This window comes from Perna viridis, chromosome 8, assembly GCF_037379345.1.
Source record: "Perna viridis isolate PV_CMFRI_1.1 ecotype Kerala chromosome 8, ASM3737934v1, whole genome shotgun sequence".
In the NCBI taxonomy this organism is placed as follows: domain Eukaryota; kingdom Metazoa; phylum Mollusca; class Bivalvia; order Mytilida; family Mytilidae; genus Perna; species Perna viridis.
This window is the reverse complement of record NC_142452.1, coordinates 44,780,899-44,806,137: the sequence shown is the minus strand read 5'-3', so window position 1 is coordinate 44,806,137 and position 25,239 is coordinate 44,780,899. Positions and strand designations below refer to the sequence as shown.

At 33.4% G+C, this 25,239-nt stretch overlaps 2 protein-coding genes across 8 annotated transcripts in view; both read left to right on the top strand.

Annotated features, from left to right (window-relative positions):
* LOC148610678 (ephrin-A4-like) overlaps positions 1-5,736 on the top strand; it is a 111,380-nt gene extending 105,644 nt beyond the window's left edge. For 2 of the 3 annotated variants that reach the window (XM_088595939.1, XM_088595940.1), the window contains 2 exons: positions 1,924-2,067; positions 2,438-5,736. In XM_088595939.1, the coding sequence (XP_088452065.1) occupies positions 1,924-2,067; positions 2,438-2,604 (311 nt within the window). In that variant the 3' untranslated portion in view covers positions 2,605-5,736. The remainder of the gene's footprint in view (positions 1-1,923; positions 2,068-2,437) is intronic. The other variant, XM_088595937.1, reaches the window with a different exon arrangement.
* Positions 5,737-10,565: 4,829 nt separating this feature from the next.
* Positions 10,566-25,239, top strand: part of LOC148610676 (uncharacterized) — a 35,849-nt gene continuing 21,175 nt past the window's right edge. The window contains exons 1-4 of one of the 5 annotated variants that reach the window (XR_015924739.1): positions 10,566-10,741; positions 11,266-11,444; positions 17,580-20,685; positions 21,197-21,538. Coding sequence is in view for 3 of the 5 variants with exons in the window: in XM_088595935.1 (XP_088452061.1) it covers positions 12,010-12,693 (684 nt within the window). In the remaining 2 variants the exon portion in view is untranslated. Of the gene's footprint in view, positions 10,742-11,265; positions 20,686-21,196; positions 21,539-23,804; positions 24,871-25,239 lie in introns of those variants that run through there. The other 4 variants (XR_015924738.1, XM_088595935.1, XM_088595933.1 and 1 more) reach the window with 4 other exon arrangements.

Genomic DNA, 25,239 nt, shown 5'->3' with positions numbered 1-25,239 from the left:
TCAAACTTAATAAACATTCACAACTTCCAACAGTTTTATATGAAATAAGGTGAATTGTTATAATGAGGTTTTAACAGACCTAACCTCTAAGCATAAGTTTTATGTAAAACCAATTATAAGATGTGTAATATGAACACAGAAGTTCCCTCATGATAACGTTATGAAGGGAAAAAAAATTGTCCATGTACTACCAGTTTTTTTGCATGTTTGGTTTTTGTATATACTTTACTGGTTCCTGGTTTTGGTTAATTTCCAGTAGAATATGTGTTTTAACAAATAGCATGAATGTGAAGATAGATTTTAGGAGTTAATTTCACTCTTTGTTGTGTACAATGCACTAATTTTAAATAAGTCTTTTAAGTTTGTATATTTTAACATATTACTGACATTTTTGCTTCAGTACCCTATTATTACAATTATGTGACTCTCTAGTCTTACAATACTTGAACCGATCCGTGCAACAAAAATTGTGATCAGTTATCGATCATCGATTAGTTTCCAATCAGTCATGATAGATCTGTCAAACCGATCGGTTAAACCGGTGATTGCATCATGTGACCATAGAGCAGTCAATATAATTACCGTTTCCATTGTCTTCTTTGTCAATTTCACACATATTTACTTAATGCAGTAGATTTAGATATAATTTTGTCCTTTTAATTTACATAAGTTCTATTTTTAACAGATTATTCATCATTTTACATGACAAAACTGCGATCAGATCAGTCATCGGTTGTCGATCCATCAGCGATCAATCAGTCAGCGGTCATTAATCTGTCCAACCGTCGCGTGGATCTGTTCAAGGACTGTATTGATTGAAAATATCTTGTCATACTGCTATAAGGGAATATAAGTTGTACTGTGAAAGTACTTTATTTTGTGGATACCAATTTTCGTGGATAAGGGAAGGAACACAATTTCCTGGATTCTTAAATTCATGGTTTTCAGGTTTTCAGTATACACATCTACGGAAATCTCCTTTTCGTTGGGAACCGAATTTCATGGTTTGGCCTACCCACAAAAAAAATTTTTCACAGTAGTACTGTAGTCTTCCAAAGTAAAGAAATTGAATACCAATGTCCATGACGATCTTTCTCTCTCACTGTGCCAGCTTAAACTTAAATATTTTCCAGCAATCTCATGTTACCTCCTAAGCAATGATGATTTATATAGAAAGATGTCACACTATCTATATTCTATTGATCAATGTGACTGATACATAAAGTATGTGGCTGATAAACATTTTAAGATGGGAGAAATAATTTTATCAGTTCGGTAATTTTGTTACAAAAATAAATGTATAGCCCTTCCATTACCACTATTGTACATTTTGATTCAGGAAGAATAAGCTTTCACCAATAACAAACACTATAATCCAGGAAGAATAAGCCTTCATCAGTAGTGCACACTATAATTCAGTAAGAATAAGCCTTCACCAGTAACACACCTTATAAATCATTGAGAATAAGCCTTCACCACTAATGCACAATATAATTCAGGGACTTTCACCACTGGTTCACACTTTAATCAGGGAGAAGAAGCCTTCACCAATAACAAACACTATGATCCAGGGAGAAGAAGCCTTCACCACTAATGCACACTACTATTCAGGGATGAGAAGCCTTCACTAATACACACTATAATTCAGAAAGAATTAGTCTTCAAAAATTACACAACGTATTGTTCAGGGAGACTTTCACCACTATTGTTCATGGAGACCTTCACCACTATTGTTCAGGGAGACTTTCACCACTATTGCTCATTACAATTTAGGTTGAGTATGTGTACACTACTTCTGCACAATTACATAAAAAAACATCTGTAATATTCGTTTTTTTTTTATTATTATTTGTTATATGTTTAACAACTGGAAACTTGACTACAGTTGACATGTATGTTACCTTTGTGTTATTTTATCTGTAGATTCCACAACAAGTAGTACAACAACAAGAGGTGGACAGACACGGTCTCCTTCTACAACAAGACAGACAACAAGAGCAACAACAACAGCAAGGCCAACAACAACACCAACTACATTGTCACAAACAACTAAAAAAACTCCACAACGTAAGATTATATTTACATTATATTTACATAACAGACAATTTGTAAATTTTATAAACAATTCATATTTGTTTATATTGGAAAGATGTGGTTCCTGTCATTATATAGCATACTATATTAGCTTGTGAGAACCTCATGATGGTATTGGAACAAATTAATGAGTAAAGTGAATGTGGAACACACTTGTACATTTTTAAAGCTTATAGACTAAAACCTTATAACAAGTTATTCTAACTTGAAAAACAAAAGAAGATGTCATTGTTTGACTCTATTAAGAGTACATTTGAGGTAAAATTTAAAAAATACAGAGTATATACATATCACAATTTAGTGAATAGATCACTTTAATAGCTGCCATATTTTTATATTTTAGCTACAAAGTTTCCTGGAGGACAACCGAGTGATCCAACTTTTGTCATAGAAGCCACTGGCTCCAAAAACAGTGGACTTATAAATAAATCATTGACACTTAAACCATCGTGGACTTCAAACTTTTTATTAGTTCTAGTGATCATTTTAATATCAACGCTTAGACGGTAGCAGTGGATGAATTTTATGCACTTAGAACTACATTGAATGAGAGAAAGATGCAATCTCATCAATATGCAAATTATCAACGTTCATATCAGCCAATCATATTCCTTGTTGTTGCAATTCTACAGATTGGAGGCTCTTATTGGATGAGTGAAGTTGAAATTGATCAAACAGTGATAAGATTGGTGGAGATTTCTGAGTGGGAGTGTCTTTATTGTTCAATCATGGGAGAAGCAATAACAGTGATGTTTGTTGAATTGTTTTGTTAAGGAACTTTTTGTTTGAGACTTTGTTTATTATTTATCTTTTAAGTGGCATTTTTTTCCTGCGATCTTGTAATACACACTCTAAAGTTTATTCATTGGACTAATATCTTCTAATATTGAGTTATTTGTTATTTTGTAGCAAAGAAATTTTTTAATGAACTTTTACAGTAAAATTATTGTTTAGAACATGAACTGCTTTAAAAACAGTAGTCCCAGATTAATTTTCATGTCTCATTTTTTCATGCAATGTCTGTATTATATCCCTTGACACAGTCATGTTCTCATTTCCTGTCAGCTGATCATTTTGTTCATCACATGACCACATCAAATTACCATTACATTTAAGTTGATGCTTTATGAATCTGTGATTGTCTTTCTTAGCAACATATTGTCATGATCAAATGTTTGTTTATAGACATTCCATAGGAAACACAAGTAGTTATGTAGAATTTGTAAATAGCCAAATGTGCTTTGGCAAGTTATAATTGCAATATTTATCACTAACTCCTGAATATTTGCTATGTCTTAAGTGTTATACTCTCAATGGGTATCAGTTTTGTGGTTTGCCAAAGTTTTCTTTAGTTCATGGGCTTTTGACTTTGTGGATTAGACTGTAGTTTCTATGGAAATTTTTACATTTTATAAGGAATTTAAATTGTAGTATAACAAAACCATAAAAAATGGTTCCCCACAAACAATTGTTTGTCCACAGTTTCTAGAAACCACAAAATGTTGTCTGCAGTATCTAGAAAACATAAAATGTAGCTATTATCTTAACCAAAGCAAATATCTTCAGTTATTAAACCAGAAATGTTTTATTATTAATGAATTGGATCTAATACTGATTCGCCTAAGTGCTGGATTTGCAGTCAGAATGTGACATTACTGTATAAAGTATGTAGATATAATGGTGTGATTTAAAATAAAATTGTCCATATAGTGAAAAATAATGTCTTTCACTCTAAACAGATTTATTTAATTTTGTACATAATTATTATGCTCTGTCTGTGTGCATGTGTGTGTGTGTGTGATGGGTAGGTTTAATTTGTTGGTTGTCTTCTTTCTTATTTTTTATTAATTACCACAAACTGTTAGATGTAACACGAGAAAGCCTATGCTTTGGTTATTTAATACAGAATTTAAACCAGCAGTTTGAGAACATGATTTAAAGTAGAACAAACATTGTAGTTTATTTACCATTCTTCCATTTATTAACACCGGTCATTGTTGGATTATAGTATAGTGTTAATGGAAAGAAGCTTCTTTCAGTTTCGCATTGTTTCCCATTTTTTATTTCCGAATTTATGGAATTTCTACACTTGAATATAACAGGCATATTGTCTAGGTGAAGCTGATAATTGTTTGAAATTTCTAAATGTGTCATGGTTAAGGATCTCAGTTTTAACAGATATTTTAGTTAATGATTAAGATCGATCTTACTGATATTTTAATTAAAAGTTCAGATAGTATTCTTATTTTGAATGAGTGGAAAAAATTACTTAAATAAAAGTAATATTTATAATTAAAGATTATATCATACATAAAATTTTATCTTGAAAAAGTTTAAAATATAATTTTTGTGAAAAAAAGTAAGAATGGAAAAAAACTGACAATGTGTTGATGAATGGTTCACTACATATATACCTGTGTATTGTCAAGACCATAGTAAACTAGTGTTTTGTAGTATTACTTTCCTAAAAATAAAAGTTTGAGAGCGTATGAGGTAAAAAATTTGTTTTGTATCATGGATAACAAGTTTTAGTTATTGTTGATTGAAAATTTGAAGAATACCAATTAAAGTGATGAATTATGAATAAGATTCTGAGAGTAAATGATAAGGTGTGTGTGTGTGTGTGTGTGTGATCCTTGGTAAATGAGTATGAATGTTAATTACTGTACATAGATTTGTATAGTGTTCTACTCATGTTGATGCTTTGATATCTTCTGTAACCACAGAGAACAGCATTACTGGTGCCTATTTGATCTTTTGGAACTGTATGTTCAGAAAAATAATTTTCACAGTGAAATGGTAAACAATCTTTAAACAATATTGTAATGTACAGAAATTCTACAAGCCAGTATTTCTTGTATCAATACCCTGAAGGGCCATATGTAGGTACATATTACCACTATGTGTGTATGGATTAGGGCTGTTTCCAGAAATAGCAAAAATATTCCAAAATTGTTCCAAACATCAGTCAGTATATGCTTGTAATGATGTTCAAATTTACAGAGTATCATCATAGCTTTGTGCTTTAAAGTATAATTTATTGTGGACATTTTAAAGTTTTTGTGTTATGATTTGTTTGTTTTGTTTTTCAAATTGCTGATTTAGTTTTTAAGTTATATACAATGTATTTGTTTTCTTAGAGCTTAATTTGTTTTTAAGTAACTTTGTTTATTTTTTATTCTGTATAATTTTCCAGTTTGTTTAGAAATTTCTATATTTATAGACAAAACAACAGTTTTAATCTGTAATTGTTTGACCAAGAAAAAAACATAACTGAAAAGAAACGTGATTTTGTTTGTTTAGAGTTTATTTTTGCAACAAACTTACCTCATACATTTTGTCAACACTGATGAAGAGTGTATTAGGAAATTATTCTTGTCTTGTGCATTTGCCCATAATATTGTCTCCTCCCATCTGCCATTTTTTAGATATGATAATTTTTAAAGCAAGTTATGAATGGTTAGTAAAGTCCTTTGTTTTACTGACCAGGAAACTTATACACTGAAGCTTATGTACATGATCAAATTTTGTATGATTATGAATGAAGAAAATAATGCATGTGAGAAAAAAATTACTAATGTGTGATTGAAATCAAGTCAGCAATGTGAAAAAAAAATAAATTTAATAAACAAAATGATCAAGTTTTTGATTTTCTTATTTCATGTGAAATGATGAATTTCCTGTCACACTTATAAAACAAGAAATATTCTTGTATTCACCTAGAAGCTCGCTTTATGTGTTATTACATACATGAATCATTCTTGCAACATATGCTTGTCGACATGATGCAGAACTACATTCCATACAGTTTTCTAGACAAAATCATCTGGCTGCCCTACAGCGAAACGGGAACTCACAAACTAAATTACATACGAAATTACAGACAAAAACCATTCCTGTTGCCATAAAGTGTGAAGGGAACTCAAAACGTCATTGCATACTATGATACATACAAAAAACATTCCTGCCACTGACTTGAGCTTGCCGCAATTAAACAGGAGACAAAAAAACATTCCTGCTACTGACTTTAGCTTGCCACAATTAAACAGGAGACAAAAAAAAACATTCCTGCCACTGACTTAAGCTTGCCACAATTAAACAGGAGACAAAAAAAAAAACATTCCTGCCACTGACTTAACCTTGCCGCAATTAAACAGGAACTCACTTTACATAGTAGAACCTCTCGGTGATGCATTTCGCTTTCTATTTCGATAGCTTGAGTACTTCTTGTATACAATTAATTTCTGGATTAAGATCTTCCTATATATTTGATTATAATGTTGCTGATCAGAGATTACTCCAGAAAAGACATGTACAGCATATCGAAATCTGCAAAACGTGTGTGTGTATGTGTGTGGCATTTTTGTATTTTATAACCACTGGGTCGATGCCACTGCTTATAGACCATAGGTCCCGAGGGTATTCACAAACCAAGTAGTCGGACTTGTCTGATCATTAAACATATCAGATTTTATTTATCCCATTTATCAAACTTCACAAATTTCAAAATACCTAATACACTGAGGCTCTTTCGGTGGTGGATTCGGATTCCCTTTTAGGTAGTTTTGTTTTAGAGTACTTCTTGTTAGGATTAAGACCTTCCTTTACATATGATTTTAATGCTACTTATGAAATTGGTTACTCCTTGAAAGACGTGTACAGCATATCAAAATTACAATAACCTGGTACATTCATTCCTTAAGTCTTCAGTTGATACGTGCAGTTACCACTTTTAAGAATTGTCACATGATATAAATCCCATTTTTTGGGGGCAGTTTTATTGCTGGTGCTTTAGTTTTTATACACCCGTCTATCTTGATAGGACATATGATATACATTGTACAACTCCTGAAACGTGTAACGTTCCCAATCCCACGCACACGAAGCACACGAAACACGCACACAAAGCACACCATACACGAAAGCCACACGAAACACGTTGCACGAAGCACGATAAACGAATTATCGTATCCGCCAGAAGTATTCTTCTCAGTAATTGGTATATTTCGAAATCTAATAACTTGCAAAACGACACTAATAATAGTTTATGATATACAGTGTACGTGTTCGTCGTATTTTGTTGATTGCTAACATCTTACATGTAATTTTACATTAATGTGTATTATGCTTTAATAAACACATTCCATATACACAATTTTTGAATGTCTATAAATGTTTTGATATAAAATCAGGTTTAATTTTCGTTATATATCGTACATTGCGAAAACATTGTCATTGGTCTTGAAGTATGAAAATGTTGAAAGTTCTTAAAATTGAAGAAAAAATATTAAAAAAAATAGTTCTAAAAAAATAAAGTGTTTTTACCATACAATCATATTGCTTTGAATATGAAATAAATAGAACTATTTTTATGCCTAAAATGTCCATATTTGTTGAATTTGGATCATTGTGATAAAAAACACTCTATTTTAACTAATGCGATACCATCTTATTAGTCTAAAAAAAACAATATTGTTGATATGAAAAATGTCCATTTTATTATACACGGTACATTGCAAAATTGCATATGAAAATATTTTAATTTCATAAATTTTGGGTAAAATATACTCAATTTTTAGATAATAAAGTATTTTTGACTGATGCGATACCATCTAATTGCTCTGAATATGAAAAGAAAGTAATTTTCATGTGAAAACTGTCCATATTTGTTCCTGGAGAATTAAAATACAAATTTTCATAAAATATTGGAAATAATTACGCTATTTTAACTAATGCCATACCATCTTATTAGTCTAAAAAATAACATTGGGTTGTTGATGTGAAAGAATAATCAAGGGAAACGAGGTTAAATAGCGGTAATCAGATGAATGTAATCCAGGAACAAAGACCAGACATGAAAAAACAGACATACACAACAAAGAACATAAAGTAACTAAAATCATACATACGAAGTAACAAAATTAAATGAGCAACTCGGACTCCACTAAAAACTGGGAGCATGGACCATGTACACCGGTAGGGTAAGCGTTCTCTGCTTTTCTAGAAACACCCGCCGAATTGATTATAAAAAGTCAAGTCCGGGGTAGACAAACGATGAAAGGAAAACTATGACCCGTTGAATAAATCAGTTTTCATGGTGCAGATGGATACACCATAACGATCCACGAGTTCATGATGACGACCATAAAACTTCTGTAGTGATGGCTTCAATCTTGTAGCAACATAACCCTGTTTCAGAAGCCTATTTGTTAGAGTTCTAGCGCAATATAAAAAGTCTTCATAGTTTCGGCAAGCTCTGGCATAACGTATGACTTGTGATATGGACACTCCATACGCAGGTGCTGAAGGGATGTTGCCACAGATGAAAGAAAAGTTAACAATTCTGAATGAAAGAAAAGTCATCACGTTTGTAGACGCAATGTATCAAATCCCCGAAATTAAGATTGTTTAAAGATAATACGTCATTTATATAGCGGAAACTGAGATAAAATGATCTAACCTACCGATATTCTTTCATGCGGATCAGATCAGCTATAAAGTTAGCCTCATAAACGTGAAGGAATAGGTCAGTAAGTAAAGGAGCACAATTTGTTCCCATTGGAATACCGACCGTTTGTTAAAAAGCATGTCCACCACACTGGACAAATATGTTGTCGATTAAAAATTCAAGCATTTTGTAAACATCTTCCTCTGTATATTTGGAAGATAATTTGAAATTATTTCTTAACAAAGTATGAGGAATCTCTACCAAGAACTGTATATTTGTATCTAGGTGTACCATCTTTTTTTGGGAAAAACAACGATGTATTATGCTTTTAAGTCGGAATTTTAACTGAGTTTGGGGAATAGAAGTATACAGTGTTGAGAAATCATAGGTTTTAATGGTATTGTGTCCATTTTATTACGCATGATACATTGTGGAAACATTTTGACTGGTCTCCAAGTATTAAAATTTTGAAATTACAATAAATTGGGGTAAAATATACTCAATTTTTAGACAATAGAGTATTTTTGACTTATGCGATACCTTGTTCCAGGAGAATAAAAATATCAAATTTTCATAAAGTATTGGTGAAAAGTACTCTATTTTGAAATCATTTAGATCTTTTAACTAATGCGACACCATCTTAGTTCTGTAAAAAGAAAATATTGCATTTTTGGTATGAAATATATCAATTTGTATTATACATTGTACATCACGAAAACATTTTGACTGGACTGGGAGTATGAAAATATTAAAATTGCATAAAATTGGGATAATATATACTCAATTTTTAGATCAAAAAATATTTTTGACTGTTGTGAAACTGTTAAAAGTAAATTTTTGTTAATTTTTTGAAAATTTGCACTAATAATATATATATCTTTACAAGATTCATTAAATTAAAGTTTACACTATGATTAATCTTGAAATTATAAACAGAATCTTTTTGAAGTTTTGGTTGCTATCTTGAGTTTGTGTCTGCCACAGTGACATTTTGAATTTAACAGACAATTAATGGGTTCATTATGAGAGTTAATTAAGAAACTTTATGTAACTTTATGCTGCAATCTATATTTTTATAATTAGTTTTAGAGTTTGTGCTTGGAGAGGAAACATCTTTTTATTTTAATGTGCTAAATTTACCTAAATAGTTATAGAAGTTGGAAAATTAAAAGTAGTGAAAATTAACTGAATTTGACATTGTAACATTTGGTGCCCAGCGGTGTGGATTTTAAAATATTTAATATTCGGACTCAGCTTCTATAAACGTTGGATTATAAAATTTTAACATTTCGGATTAATTCATTCGCTATAATACTTAGTTTGGGAATTATTAGTGCTAGTGATAATATTTTCCTGGAGATTAAAGTGTGATATAAGCGTATTAATTGGGATATATCTGTATTGCTCCAAGCACCAACTTAAACTGAAATGGAAACAGAGGAACAACGGCAAACAAGAAGTGCTGCCGCCGTGGCCAACAATTTGACCCAGTTCACGGATAATGCCAGTGAAAGCGAACACGAAGAACCAATTATGGGCCCGCGTAAGAAAGCTCCACCGAGGAAAAAGGCCACTCTTAAAAATGAAGATAAAGAAATGAAATATCAACTAGAAAATGCCAAAATACAACTTGAGCGACAACGTCTTAACCAAGAACTTGAACTTGAAATAGCAAAAGTAAAATTACAATCAAAAGATGATCTTTTTCAAAATGCAACGCCATTCAAAATTAAATTACAAACATACAATCACAAATCAAAGGAAGACATCCTGACTTACTTATCTGAATTTGAAGCAGCAGCTGACAAGCAAATTGAACAGAAGAAATCAAAATCCTACAGTTAAGAACATTGTTAACTGGTGAAGCAAGAGATGTCGTTCAGCAGTCAAACAAAGGTTATGACAATTTGCGTAGGGCATTACTTGACCGATTCGGAGCAAAACCTCATGAATACTTCTCCAAATTAATTAACTCTAAAAAGGAACCAACCGAAACATATAGAGGGTTTTGGACAAGAATTGTGCTGCCTTCTCCTCACGTGCAGACAGTGACTGTTCTTGACTCTTATTATTGATACCTATAGTTAAATGTTCGTTTCTTTCCCCCGTATATTCATTCCTCCGATATTTTTTTTGATGACAAAATGTACATTAATGTCTTTTATAATTTTTGATGTGTACACCTGATTCTAGCACAGTGTAAGTTTTTATGCTTATTCATAGTTATGACATAGGATAAGTTCAATGTGTATTTACACTTTTTTCATAGTTTAAACATGATTTATTTTCGGTAGTATGACCTAGGACATGAGTCAATAATTTCATTGTGGTTTTGTTTATATTTTGTTTAGATAATTTAGGGCACACCTTTTAATGTTCCTTTGACCTGAGTCTTTCATTTTTGTGTAAATTTTGACGTTACATACACCTTCCCTTTTTTTATGTATTTTCAAACGTATGAAACGCCAGTTTGTGACTTAAATCACTGTCATTTTTTGAGTCTTAAATTTAGGCTAGAACATACATGTATTTGTCATATATTTCATAATTTTGAGTTAATTGAAGTAATTTCACGAAATTTCTCATCAAAAATATGTTTCATATTTTTGCATATGTATGGTGTGCTGGTGTGCATTTAGGTTCATTTTTACATGTTGCATTTTGACTTATTATGATCATGTGTTGTGATAGGTTCTATGTTGTCATTTTTTCTTTGATTTCAGCTTTTTACCGTTTTCTTATTGTTTACACGAAACTTCTTTGAACATCAGCATACTTCTATGTCTTCATGCTACTCGTGTTATTGGAAGTGTAAAATAAAGGTTAACTCTAGTGCAATTTTCATTTGTCCGCCCCTTGGGAATGATGGAGGCACTACAAGAATAGAACTGAATATAACTAGGTTCGTAGATTCTAGAAAGAGTAATCAAGTGAACCAAGGTTATAGCGGCAATCAAAAGAATGTAATCCAGGGACAAAGACCAGACATGGAAAACTAGACATATACAACAAAGAACATAGAGTAACTAAAATCATACATATAAAGTAACAAAGCAAATGAGCAACTCGGACTCCACTAAAAACTGGGAGCATGGACCAGGTGCACTGGTAGGGTAAGCGTCCTTAGAATAGCAATTGATTGCTTCAAAGAGGAATTATTTCTTCGAGCATTACCCGTTGATCAAGCACAATGGATCAGAAGAAACAAGGGAAGTCTTGTTGACGAAGCAGAAGATTATATCCATCCAAAGCAAGGAAGTACCCCAATACGTCCCACACATACTTTCCCAACACCGAAAAAATGGTAAACAGCAGAAAAGTACTGTCCGTTGTCATGCCTGTAGTAAATTAGGCCACTATGCTCGCGACTGCACAAACAAGCAGAAGAAAGAGAACTTGGCTTTGTATCTAGTCAGACCAATGATGGGTACAAGATCAATATCGGGACCAGGCACTATTGACGGGGAATGCTGCTTGTGAAGGATACTGGGGCAGATGTTACTGTGATAAGAGAAGATCTAGTTGACCAAAGTTCAATTATAGAGGGTCAAAACATGCCTTTGTACACCACGATTGTTCAAACTTTTACAGCGAAGATGACAGTTGTGAATATGAACACTCCATTTTACAAGGGTCACAAGAAAGTTGGCGTAGTTCCAAACCTTGCCACGGAGGATTTAATTGGAATGGACATTCAAAATCACAGTAACGTGAATGTTGTGACAAGATCACAAAGAATAAAGCTCAGAGAAGAGAGTAGGGTTGAAAATGTGGAAAATGGTGACCTTGATGTTAGCCATAGTGATGGTAGCAATGATAAAGAGGTTGATCCACCATTTAACACTGAACATTTAGTTAGATTGCAACAAGCTGATGAGGCACTAGAAAGTGCTAGGACTAAAGCTTTAGGTCGTGCTGAAGTGGCAGATGACCATAGAGAAGCCTTCTACTGTTACAACGACATTTTGAGACGAAAGTGGAACTACCATGATGAAACAAAGTCCGGTTGTCAAGTGGTATTGCCAGTTGAATTTCGGGGAATAGCAATGAAATTAGGACATGCACACCCCCTTGCAGGTCACTTAGGGTCAGTAAAACCAAGGAAAGAATCATTGCGTCATTTTTCTGGCCTGGAATGTTCAAAGACATAAAAAGATTACTGCTCAATATGTGATACATGTCAGCGAATGGCCAAGAGAAAAAGTAACGAACGACACTCAATGATAACTCCACCAGTGGTAGCGGAACCTTTTAGAAATATTTCAATGGACATAGTTGGTCCATTTGAATGCACTAAACAAGGACATAAATACATTTTAACTGTTGTAGATGAGGCAACACGATATCCTGAAGCTTTTCCACTGAAAAATACTGAGGCAAAGACTATCGTGAAGTCCCTCATGAAAAAAACGGGGTTTTCACCGTTTGAATTACTATATGGATGGCCGGTTAGGGGCCCGATCCAAGTTATGCGTGAAATGCTGGCGGAAGAGGAGGCTGCAGTCACGTCAGTTGTGGATCATGTTGTTCACATGAGAGAATGCTTGACTACGTTGACGTAAGTTGTTAAAGACAATTTGGCGATCAAGAAACCAAAGGTCAAGGAATGGTATGACAAGAGGTCATGCGGTAGAAAAATGAATGTTGGAGATCAAGTACTGATCTTATTGCCGTCTGACACTTCAAAGATGAAGGCGCAATGGAAAGGTCCATTTCGTGCCATAAGAAATAAATGACATAAACTATCAAGTTAGGGTAGGTGGAAGGCGTGGACTGGTTACATACCATATAAATCTGTTGAGAAATATCACAGAGCTGTATTTCTCGTAAGTGAACCAGATGAAATATATTTAAGCTTAGAAAATGAGATAGATTATACAAGCAATGAGACAGCTACAGATGTTGTCATTAACAGCAACCTGGAGAAAACGAAGATCACACAATTGTGAAAACTGCAATAAATTTGGAGATGTACTAACAGGAAAGCCTGGCAAAACAACATTGATTGAACACACAATCACAACAAATACTGATAGTCCGATTATGTGCAAACTGTACAGAATACCGTACAATTGTCGTGATGAATTCAAAGAAGCTATAGATAACATAGCGACAGAAGGAATCATTTATAAGTCTTTTTACAAGTCCCTATAGTGCACCTATTGTTCTTGTGAGAAAACGTGATGGAAGTTTGAGAATATGTATCGATTACAGAAAGATCAATGAAGTTACAATATTCGACAGTTATCCAGCTCCTCGCATCGATGAAATCTTCGAAAAAGTTGGACACTCTAAATTCCTAAGTAGTATCGATCTTACTAAAGGCCACTTTCAAGTTCCGCTCGCCAATGAAAGCAACGAAAAATCCGGATTTGTCACTCTTTTTTTGGAACTTTTCAAATGAATGTGATGCCGTTTGGATAAAAGACATCGCCAGCTACATCTGCAAGAATAATGGACAATGTAACATCTTACTTTGATGATACAGTTATTTATAGTACACGTTTTGGCAATTCCAGATTTTAGCAAAAACATCATTTTACAAACAGATGCTAGTGATTATGCAATCGGGGCTGTTCTTAGTCAACGTACCAACAATGGTGATGGACATCCAACTGCGTATTTAAGCCGAAAATTGCTACTCAGAGAACAGAAGTATAGTGTTGTTGAAAAGGAGTGCTTAGCAATCGTTCGGTCTGTTGAAGCTTTGAAATATCATCTTGAAGGTGCGAAGTATGTCGTAGAAACTGACCATAATCCACTCGTCTGGTGATATCGACTGAAAGATAAGAATCAGAGACTATTGCGTTGGGCTTTGGCTCTCTTACCGTATGACTTTGAGGTTTTCTATAGAAAAGGATTACAAAACGTTAATGCTAATGGACTATCCAGGTGCTAATTGCATTTGACTGTGTATACTGAACTATAATTGTGGTTTTGTTTTGTAAGGAGAAATTTATGGATTTATTTCATATCTTAAATTCAATTAAGGGGAATTGTGATTGTGAAGTCTACTAGTAGCAAAAGCTAACTGTTAAGTGTCAGTGACTTATTATTATTCTTATCTCATAAAGAGAAATTATATTCAGTGTATGATCCGATTTTAGTTATAGTAGAGACATTTAAGTTAATGCAAAGCATTATTTCATTATGGATAATCTCTCCAGAGACAAAATTTTATTTTTGTGACAAAAAAATATTCAGGGAAAATGTTTTTATCTTTAGAAGGGAGGTGTAATAAGTAATTTTTTGTTGAATTTTTGATAACTTGCACTGATGAAATATATATCTACAAGATTCATTAAGTTAAAGTTTACACTATGATGAATCTTTTCCAGTTTTGGTTGCTATCTTGTGTTCGTGTCTGCAACAGTGACATTTTGAATTTAACAGACAATTAATGGGTTCATTATGAGAGTTAATTAAGAAAGGGTGTAACTTTATGCTGCATTCTATATTTTATAATTAATTTTAGAGTTTGTGCATGGAGAAGAAACATCTTTTTATTTTAATGTGCTAAATTTACCTAAAATGTTATAGAAGTTGGATAATTAAAAGTAGTGAAATTTGACGGAATTTGACTTGGTAACAGATGCCATGTAATTACTCTAAATATGAAAAGAAAGTAATTTTAATGTGAAAAATTTCCATATTTGTTGTATATGGATCATTGGGAACACATTTTCCTTGTTCTAGGAGAATAAAAATATCAAAATTTCATTAAGTATTGGTGAAAATACTCTATTTTGAAATAATTTAGCTACTTTAACTAATGTGATACCATCTTATTACTTTAAAAAAAAAGATAATATTGCATTTTTGATATGAAAAAATATTATTTTATTATATATGGTATATTGCAAGGGGAGTATGAAAATACAGAAATTTCATAAATTGGGGTAAAATATACTCTATTTATTTTTATCTCAAACGACAAACAAAAAGCTATAGTTCGGGAAACTTTTCCCCGACCATTTTGGAATGCCTTTTAAATTTCGGCAGTATTTCATATGTACAAATTATGTACGAATGTTTGAAACCAATTATTTCCTACATGTATTGAGTCCTGATTTTTTTCAATGCTAAAGGAACACTGATTTTGGCGTAGAAAACGAAATTCCGTAAAATTGATCTACCATAGGAGCTATTTCAATCATCCAATCAGAATACAGAACCGATGCACGAAGAACGTTGAACGCTACACGAAGAGCGAAGCACGCACACGAAACACACACGCACACGAATCCCACGCTGTACGTTACACGATCCCACAAAACACGCACACGAAATACACGAAGCACGCTTAAATGGGAATGTAACACGTTTCAGGAGGTGTACTGGTGTCCATCGTCCGTCGTTACACACACTTCGCAATTACTCAAAAATGCTATCACCAATTTTTGTGAAACTTTGGTGAATTGTTTGTTTTCTACTGATATGAGCTCGATGTCGATTTCTATACATTATCGCTTATTCGTGTTTAAATTAAGTGGCTTAACTCGTACAAAATGGGATGACTTCTTGTTTTTGGAATATATCTCAAAAACCCTTCTTGCAATGTCAATGAAACGTTGATCAATTGTTTATTTATATTGGTGTAAGCTAAAATGTACCATTTATTTTTTGCAAATTTCTGATTTTACGATTTAGAGTTAAGGGACTTTGTTCATAAAAGAGATTTCACAGACTATACTTAGTAGTGGTTGCAACAATTTTCATGATACTTTGGAGTATAGTTTATTACTATTGATGTTAGCTTCCTCGTCAATTGTTATGAAGCGAAGCATTTTGTTTATGTTTTCCTTTTCTTCATTTTTTATGTAATCTATTTCATTCCGTTGACGTTGTGTATGTAGGTCGTCTTAATTTAAAGCTCTTTCCATGGCGTATTTGTTCACGCTTCAGTATTTTTTGCCGATATTCTGTGATTAATTTTGGCAGTCCTTATGACTGGAAAAAAGTTTTTGTAAATTCTACCCAGATTTCCACGCTAGTACAATTACTGACTGTAATTAGAGACCAGAACGTCTCTACATGTACCTTATTTTAGGGGAGACACATTTCGTGCTAAAAATCTTTCTCTTTAATCTTCCCACATTTACTACATGTATATAATTCCCACATTTACTACATGAGACGTTTAGGTTTCCCGCACGCACGATATCTAAACGCACGCTACACGCTCACCAAACGCACGATAAACGAACGTTTAATATTTTGTTTCATACAGTGCTGAAAGATGGAGACGTGCGTATGAAAACTAAGTTTTAATGTTGTATAATCACATCTTTCGCAGAATTTATTGTTTGCAAATTATGTAGAGTTTAATTCACAGAGGGACTATGAACTTTACAGATGACTGACTTTATGTACACATCAGCACAGATTCAATTAACACCGGCTTACATAGATAATATTGCATTGTATCAAGCAGACGTGTTTCATTCCTGAAATGGTGCTCCTGGGAATCACTAACTATTATTTGCAATTGATCCAAACCGTTGAACTCGAAACGTTTTATCATTGAAACTTGATTTACCCGACATTTATGTACATATGGGGTAAATTATACTTGGTAAAGATAAAGAAAGCTCAGGTGTATTTGTGTGTAGCCCGTCAATCTTTGTTCCAAACTTACATTGATACTGTAAAAAAACTCACTTTAAGCATATGGAATCTTTATTTATTAGAGCGGCGTGAAAAAAAAATTATATTAAAGAAAATAAATTTTACGACAATATTTAAAGCATTTCAAATAAAACAATACTTGAATTGACAATTTAGATATCCCAATTAGTAACAGATTTAACTCTTACACAAATATCAATAGATTCCATAACTAGTATATCTTAAACTTAGTTTTTTCTAAAATGAATATCATCCACTAGAATTACCCAATATAATTATGTAATTCATAATCTGTCACTAACTAATAAAGCCTAAAGTCACATTCAAAGTGCTACTAAAATATATGTAGTTGTGATTATGAAATATTACGAATAAAAAACCAATACTATTGCTCTTCATTTGTTAATAGAGATGGTCCATATTCACTCGGTGATACACACAACTTACTTTGGTGGCTGAGAGTAGAACTTTACCTTCATTGGCAGTAAGAAGACTTAAATTTACCTTTATCTAAAGAAAATCTTACTAACCCTGGTACCATGAAAACTGTTCTAACATTTGTGTACTGCAGTATTCTATACTCCACACTAATGTACCATATTCTGCACTCAATGCTTATGTACCAACCATTATGTTTAATATTCAGTACTCCATACTTATATACCAACCATCATGTCTGATATTATGTATATCATACTTATGTACCAACGATCATGTTTGATAATCTGTACGCCATACTTATGTACCAACGATCATGTTTGATATTCTGTACGCCATACTTGTGTACCAACCTTCATGTTTGATATTCTGTACGCCATACTTATGTACCAACCATCGTGTTCGATATTCTGTACGCCATACTTATGTACCAACCATCGTGTTTGATATTCTGTACGCCATACTTATGTACCAACGATCGTGTTTGATATTCTGTACGCCATACTTATGTACCAACGATCCTGTTTGATATTCTGTACGCCATACTTATGTACCAACGATCATGTTTGATATTCTGTACGCCATACTTATGTACCAACCTTCATGTTTGATATTCTGTACGCCATACTTGTGTACCAACCATCATGTTTGATATTCTGTACGCCATACTTATGTACCAACGATCATGTCTGATATTATGTATATCATACTTATGTACCAACCATCATGTTTAATATTCTGTATACCATGGCGCGATCGGACATTCAATATGAATCATGGCGATTGCTTGTAGGTATACTTTGTATGTAAATGTTTTGTTCTTCGATTTCGAATCAACATTATGGGGTTAAGTATAAATACATATTATCACCGATGCTTTTCTCTATTCTAGTGAACGTCCTTGTGCAGATGCTAAATGTCAGAAATAAAGATGTGAATATAATATATTAATTAACTATCTGCTGTTCGTCCATGATATTTTTTTTATCGTCGAGTCTCTAGGAGACTAATTACGGAAGCCGGTTAGGGTCATTTGAAAAAAAATATATATGTCGAAATTACGACATAGCTAAGTCGAAATTATGACATACTATGTCGAAATTACAACATAGCTATGTCGAAATTACGACATACTATGTCGAAATAACGACATAGCTAAGTCGAAATTACGACATAGCTAAGTCGAAATTACAACATAATATTTTGATATTACGAATTAATCGCGCGCATGACTGTCGCGGGATTTCCGGAAAACGAAGCAATGACGACCGGTGGAAAGAAGAAAGGTATGTAAATGATATTTCGATATTTTTACGCGTTATTATGCCATTGCAGAATATTCATGTATGTATTATAATGACTATAGCATATCTCGATGATACTACTTATATCTTTATGTTATAAAATGTAGACTAGTTCTTAACCATACAGAGCATTTTTTATTCCCCAGTCGTTCTCCGAAAAACTACATTTCATGAAATTAGTCTGTCGCATGCATTTATTTTCAACAAATTACATAACTCATTGCTTTAAATGAGTTTTATTTGGAAGAAGCGTTTAGTTATTGATAAAACCGTGCATAGTTGTGGAGATATAATGTATTTGAGTAAGTATGGAACTTTCATATACTCTTAATCCTATGGAAGCCGATTAAGGCCACTTAAAAAATATATCATGTCGCAATTACGACATACTATGTCGATATTACGATATAGCTATGTCGAAATTATGATATAGTTATGTCGAAATAACGATATAGTTATGTTGAAAGTAGACTTACATTGTCGAAATTACGACATCGTATGTCGAAATTGCAATACAGCTATGTCAAATTTACGATATGACCGTGTCGTAAATTCAACAGAAAGTTACAGCAATGATGTCATATCCGCTTTGACTTCCGCTACCTCGATAATAGCCGACGGTAAGTCCCAATATTTGATATTAAAAGTTTTATTGCAAAGCGATAAACTTAGAGAACGTTTAATAAGAAGCATGATTATTCACCAAGAGAAGAGCAAGACTTTGATGCTACAAATTTAATCGCACAACTAAACAAATGGCACATTGGTGGGATGATTCTAAAAATGACTTTTATACATACACATTATTAGAAAAAAATATCAAGATGTGGTGGGATATAGAAAAAAATCATTTCGGTGAATTTCAGAAATGTAATGTACAGAAGTAGAGTTTTTTTTTTATTCTACAATTGTGCGATGAACATTTTGTAATTCTGATTTATTGTCTCTTTTTATTTCTTTGTATAGCTATGGACAGGGAACAGATATGCAAGTTTTATTTTAGATTGGTTTGGAATACAAAACCATTTTAAGATTGCTTTTAGAAGTTCATGAAATCTTTGTTAGTATGAGAACACTAAAAAGAATTCTAAAGAGGGCAACTTTAAGTCGTAGAAAATCAAACACTGATGTTTTGCAAGCAGCACTTTTCATCCAGGATAAAGTTCAATCATCAGGAGGACACCAAGGTTTTCGATGGATGCATCTTCAATGTATTCAGAGTGGCATTGACATATCTAGAGATACCGTGCAATTGATGATGCAGATAATTGATCCTACTAAAATTGAAGCTTGGCTAAGAAGACGGCTAAGAAGACGGCAATATTTTGGGACCCGACTTTCTCTGGCATCTCGATTCTTACGACAAGTTAAAAAGATATGGACTGTACATTAACGGCTGTATCGATGGGTTCTCCAGGCAGGTAGTTTGGTTACACGCTTATACAACCAGCAGTAATCCACGAGTAATTGCAGGCTACTATATGAAAGCAGTTGATTCCAGAAAAGGGTGCCCAAACCATGTGCGGGGCTGGCGACCGAGGCACAGAAAACGGATATGTAGCTGAAATGCAAAATTTTTTGAGAGAGGAAAAATCATTCATTTATGGCAGAAGTACGGCAAATCAAAGAATAGAAATGTTCTGGAATATTTTGAGAAGACAATGTTGCCAGATTTGGATTGATAAATTAGGAGCCTTAGCAGATGAGGGTCTTTTTGACTTTGGAATTCTAGACAGAAATATATTACAGTTTTGCTGATTGTCCCCTCTTCAGGTGAGCTAACTTTCAAACTTCCTTTTTAGTTTGGCAACAAGTAACTAGCAAAGCATATGAGTAACGAATATTTCTTGTTTTGTACAAAATTAATATGTTTATTTCGTCGTATTTTGCAAGCGAAATTTTCATGATTAAACAGGAAAATGGAGACTTATTTTCGCCGCCAAAGCAAATACGTAGAAGTTAATGCTCAGAATAGGATTAGAATAAGTATAGGTCTAGGGGTTGGGATTAATATAAGAGTAGGTAAGAGTTAGGGTTAATGGTCAAAGTGCGAGCTTCTTTCGGTATTTGATAAGCAATCAAATGATAATAGATTGAATGTGACTCGTCCAATAATAGTATGTGATACCATTTGCAAGGTTGAATAGGGTTTTATGTTACTTTTGCCTTTTTATTTGTCTTTAGCTTAGCCATTTAATATTGACAGTTCGAAGTAAGAGCATCATTTTGGACAGTAGATGTACATTCATATGTGTATTTAATAGATGTTAATTTAACATTACAGGCAGATTTGGACAATACAATGACCACATGGAACACACATCGTATTCGCCCTACCAAAAACAAATATTGTCCTCACGGACGTCCAATGTACATGCTTCCTGCCTCCTGTGGGTTTCGACGGTATCTATTTGAAGTTGAACAAGTTAAAATAGATGTCCGTAAAACCGAATGCATTTTTCGCAAAGAGAAATTTTGTGATGAAGATATCTTAGAGCTCTGCCTTATTTACATGAAAGAGAACAACTGGACTTTGCCAGCAACAATCGACGAAGCCTTACTTCTGTACTCAAACCTTAGGAATTGCTTTCTACATGACTAGTAATCAATGAAATTATAAAAGATTGTTTGATGATCTGATATATATGCCGTTTTGTTCTCATCTTAGGTCAAATTGCTTCCTTTTATTCTCGATGCATAGTGCAACGAAAATGGGATGCCAAAAGTCAGCTTCTGTCCGTCTGTCCGACATTCACACTTTCTTCGCAACACATGGTTTTAGAGATCTTGTTCAAATTAATTTTGCGCGATTGTTAGTAATACTAGATTTGATCGCAGCTTCAATTTAATTGTGGGGGTTTTAATAGGACTTTACTCTTCGTTGCAAAATCATTCAATCTGATTTCAATTATGCCATTGGCATTTTAAATTTTATGAAAACCAAAAGATGTCAAATAAAGCTAGATTTGTTGAATTTATACGACCGGAGAAAAAACAATCGGTCCTACTATGCAATGAAGATGCCGTCGTCGTCGTAGTTGTATTTTTTCCATGCGATAACTTTATATGTAGTGAACTAAATGAAATTTTGATATATTGTTTATTGCTTCTAGCCGCAGCTGTCTATTTTATGGGTCACTGGCCCCTACCGTTCTACATCTGCTTTGCAAAAAAGGGGGACAAAAGGGGTAAATTAGGTCTTTATTTAAAACGATGGAGAAGGTTTAATTTGTATTCAATTTTAACGATTCTTTTTTTAATACGTTTCTTATAAAATTCTGTGTTGTGAGTTTTGACAAATTTAAAATACCGTTTGACATTTTAGTCTACAGGAGGCCTGAATGGGGCCACACCCTAAAAATCACTTTCTTCATTTTCGGTCATTTTTAGGGAATTCTGCACAAAATGGCCGTTTGGATTTTGATCCGTTAAAATCACGTCCCCGTTACTAAAAATAAACATATGGGTCAGAGAGTAGTTGTTTTGCATGTATCTAAAAAAACGTTAAGTTCGATCAACCTCTGACGGAGTAAAAGTGTTCAACATTAGATCTATCTGTGGTCTAATTGTAGTGAAAATATGTTGACCCATGTTGGAATTATCTTTTTTGGACGTTTTTCTTTGCTGTTTTTTTATGTTATTACTTTCAAAAATCTTCTCCTCAGAAACAACTTCCAAGACTTCAATGAAAGTATGTATGATTGTTTCTTAGGGTATCTTGCACAAAATGACAGTTTGGATTTTTGATTTGTGAAAATACATGGCCCCTGTTACTTAAAATAGCATATAGGGGTCAAAATACATATTGTTTTGCAAATAACCCAAAAACAGTTGAATTATGCAAAATTCTGATGGAGGGTAATATTGTTCACCTTCAGAACATGGCCGTCGCAACTAAGAAATGAACATAGGGGTCAAAATCCTTTTTTTGACATTTTTTCTTCGTGCAACTGTAGAAGAATAATAAAGATGAAAGCTACTGAAAAGATAAACATTATATTCTGAGTTAACTGGCAGTATTGAAAGAGTAATCAAAAGAACCAAGGTTATAGCTGTAATCAACAGAATGTAATCCAGAAACAAATACCAGACATGGAAAACAGACACACACAACAAAGAACACAAAGTAACTAAAATCATACATACAAAGTAACAAAAGCAAATGAGGAACTCGCAGGTGCTGTAGGGATGTTGCCATAGATGAAAGGAAAGTTGACAATTCTGAATGAAAAGTCATCAGGTTTGTTGTAAAGTTTGGTCAACAGTTTTCCTTTACCATCGATTTCCAAGTGCAGGTCAAGATATGAGGCTGACCTCACAGTGTCTGTAGTATCCTTTATCTCAAGTTCTTTGGGGGTAGATGCGATGTATCAAATCCCCGAAATTAGGATTGTTTAAAGATAATACGTCATCTATATATCGGAAACTGAGATTAAAGGATCTAGCTAAATGATATTCTTTCTTTCGGATCGGATCAGCTATAAAGTCAGTCACATAAGAGTAAAGAAATAGGTCAGCAAATAGAGAAGCATAATTTGTTCCCATTGGAATGCCGACCGTTTGTTGAAAAACGCGTCCACAACACTGGACAAATATGTTGTCGATTAAAAATTACAGCATTTTGTAAATATCTTCTTCTGCATATTTGGAAGATGATTTGGAATTATTTTTCACAAAGTATGAGGAATCTCAACCAAGAACCATATATTTGTATCTAGGTGTACCATCTTTTTTGGAAAAACATCAATGTATAATGTTTTAAGTCGGGATTTTAACTTAGTATTGGGAATAGAAGTATACAGTGTTGAAAAATCATAGGTTTTAAAGCTATTTTATTCCGATAATAGTCTTGAACTGATTGTCTCTAAAAGATCTTTCGATTTTTTTTTCAGGATCCAAATTGAATTGATAGCACTACGGGAGTAACAAGTGTTGTGGTAGGACTGCAGACCCTCTTTGACAGCTGCAGAGTATAGAAGATAAAAGTTTTGAAAAAGGTTTGGTGGTACATTTTGCAGATCCAGATATGTAACCTTGTTTGTATGGATTTTTGTGGAGTTTAGGAATCCAGTACATAGACGGTAAATCACAATCATCGTCCTTGGTAGAGGACCAAAAGAGGACAGCAGATTTATAGTTTTCCAAAATTTCTTCTTTGGAGAGTGTGGTAGCAGTATAGGTATTATCACTGCTATTATTTTCTATGTCTTCCTCTGATAATAAACATTGGATGTAAAACGTTTTGCAGACAAAAATAATGCTGTTTTGGGCTTTATCTGCTGGTACGACAACATATTTGTCATGTATAGTAGACAACGTTTTTGCTACATTGGGGTCTCCGAAAACTGATGTAGCATTGGCACTCATTGGCCTACTTAAAACTTTCATTCGTTTCAAAATTAAAGATTTAGACCTCACGGCATTTAACCACTCTGACAGAGTTCTAATCAATATCTTCACGTTCTCGTTTTTTATCCATTTTCTTGTGTAGTCCTCCACGGCATCCATAAAAACTTTAAAGTTATAATTCCAATTTATGGAGCATGGTTCACGGTACTTGGGACCTTTAGAAAGGATATTACGCAGAGATTCGTTTTCGATGATGGCTAAATCTCCCGGAACGACGTGACCCAAAGGACCATATTTTAATGGAGAATTTTTGCAAGAACAGTCAGGTGTTTTATCCTTAAAGTCCTCAATCGCGAGGTTCAGCAATAGCCTTTTATAATTGAAATCACTTCAAAAAGGCGATAAAAATGCGGTGGTGTCAAAGTACTCTGGCGAGAACACAACCCTCTCACTGTAAAATCTAATCACTGTGGAAAAATCTTACACAAATAAACGAACTAAAATCAGTTCAAAAACGCCAGAATCCATTGTTAAAACAGTTTCAACTGTTTATACGTGATACCAATGTAAAGGACTACTAGCAGTTAAATGACATGCCAGCTCCAGACCTCCAGTTTAAACCCGCAAAAAAAACCCTTAGGCCTCCTTGGAATGGAAAATGCCTTTAAATGCACTTTTAATCTCAAAAATATTTTCAATTGCTGGGGTCGCCTATGACTCATTGGGTAAAGTGGGGTAAATGTAAGTGCAAAGTTGTTACAAGTCAGACAAATATACAGAAAAGGTGAATGCATTATACAACCAAAATTGTTTTGAGTACAATAAAAATAACGTTTATATGCAACGTCTTTATTGCTAATCGGATGTTCTTGGCAGATAAAATTAAACAAGATGTCGAACCCTACATCATGCTAAGAATACCCCCACTCAACAATTTCAGTCAAAGCCGGGAAATGAACACAGTACAAATTATCATAA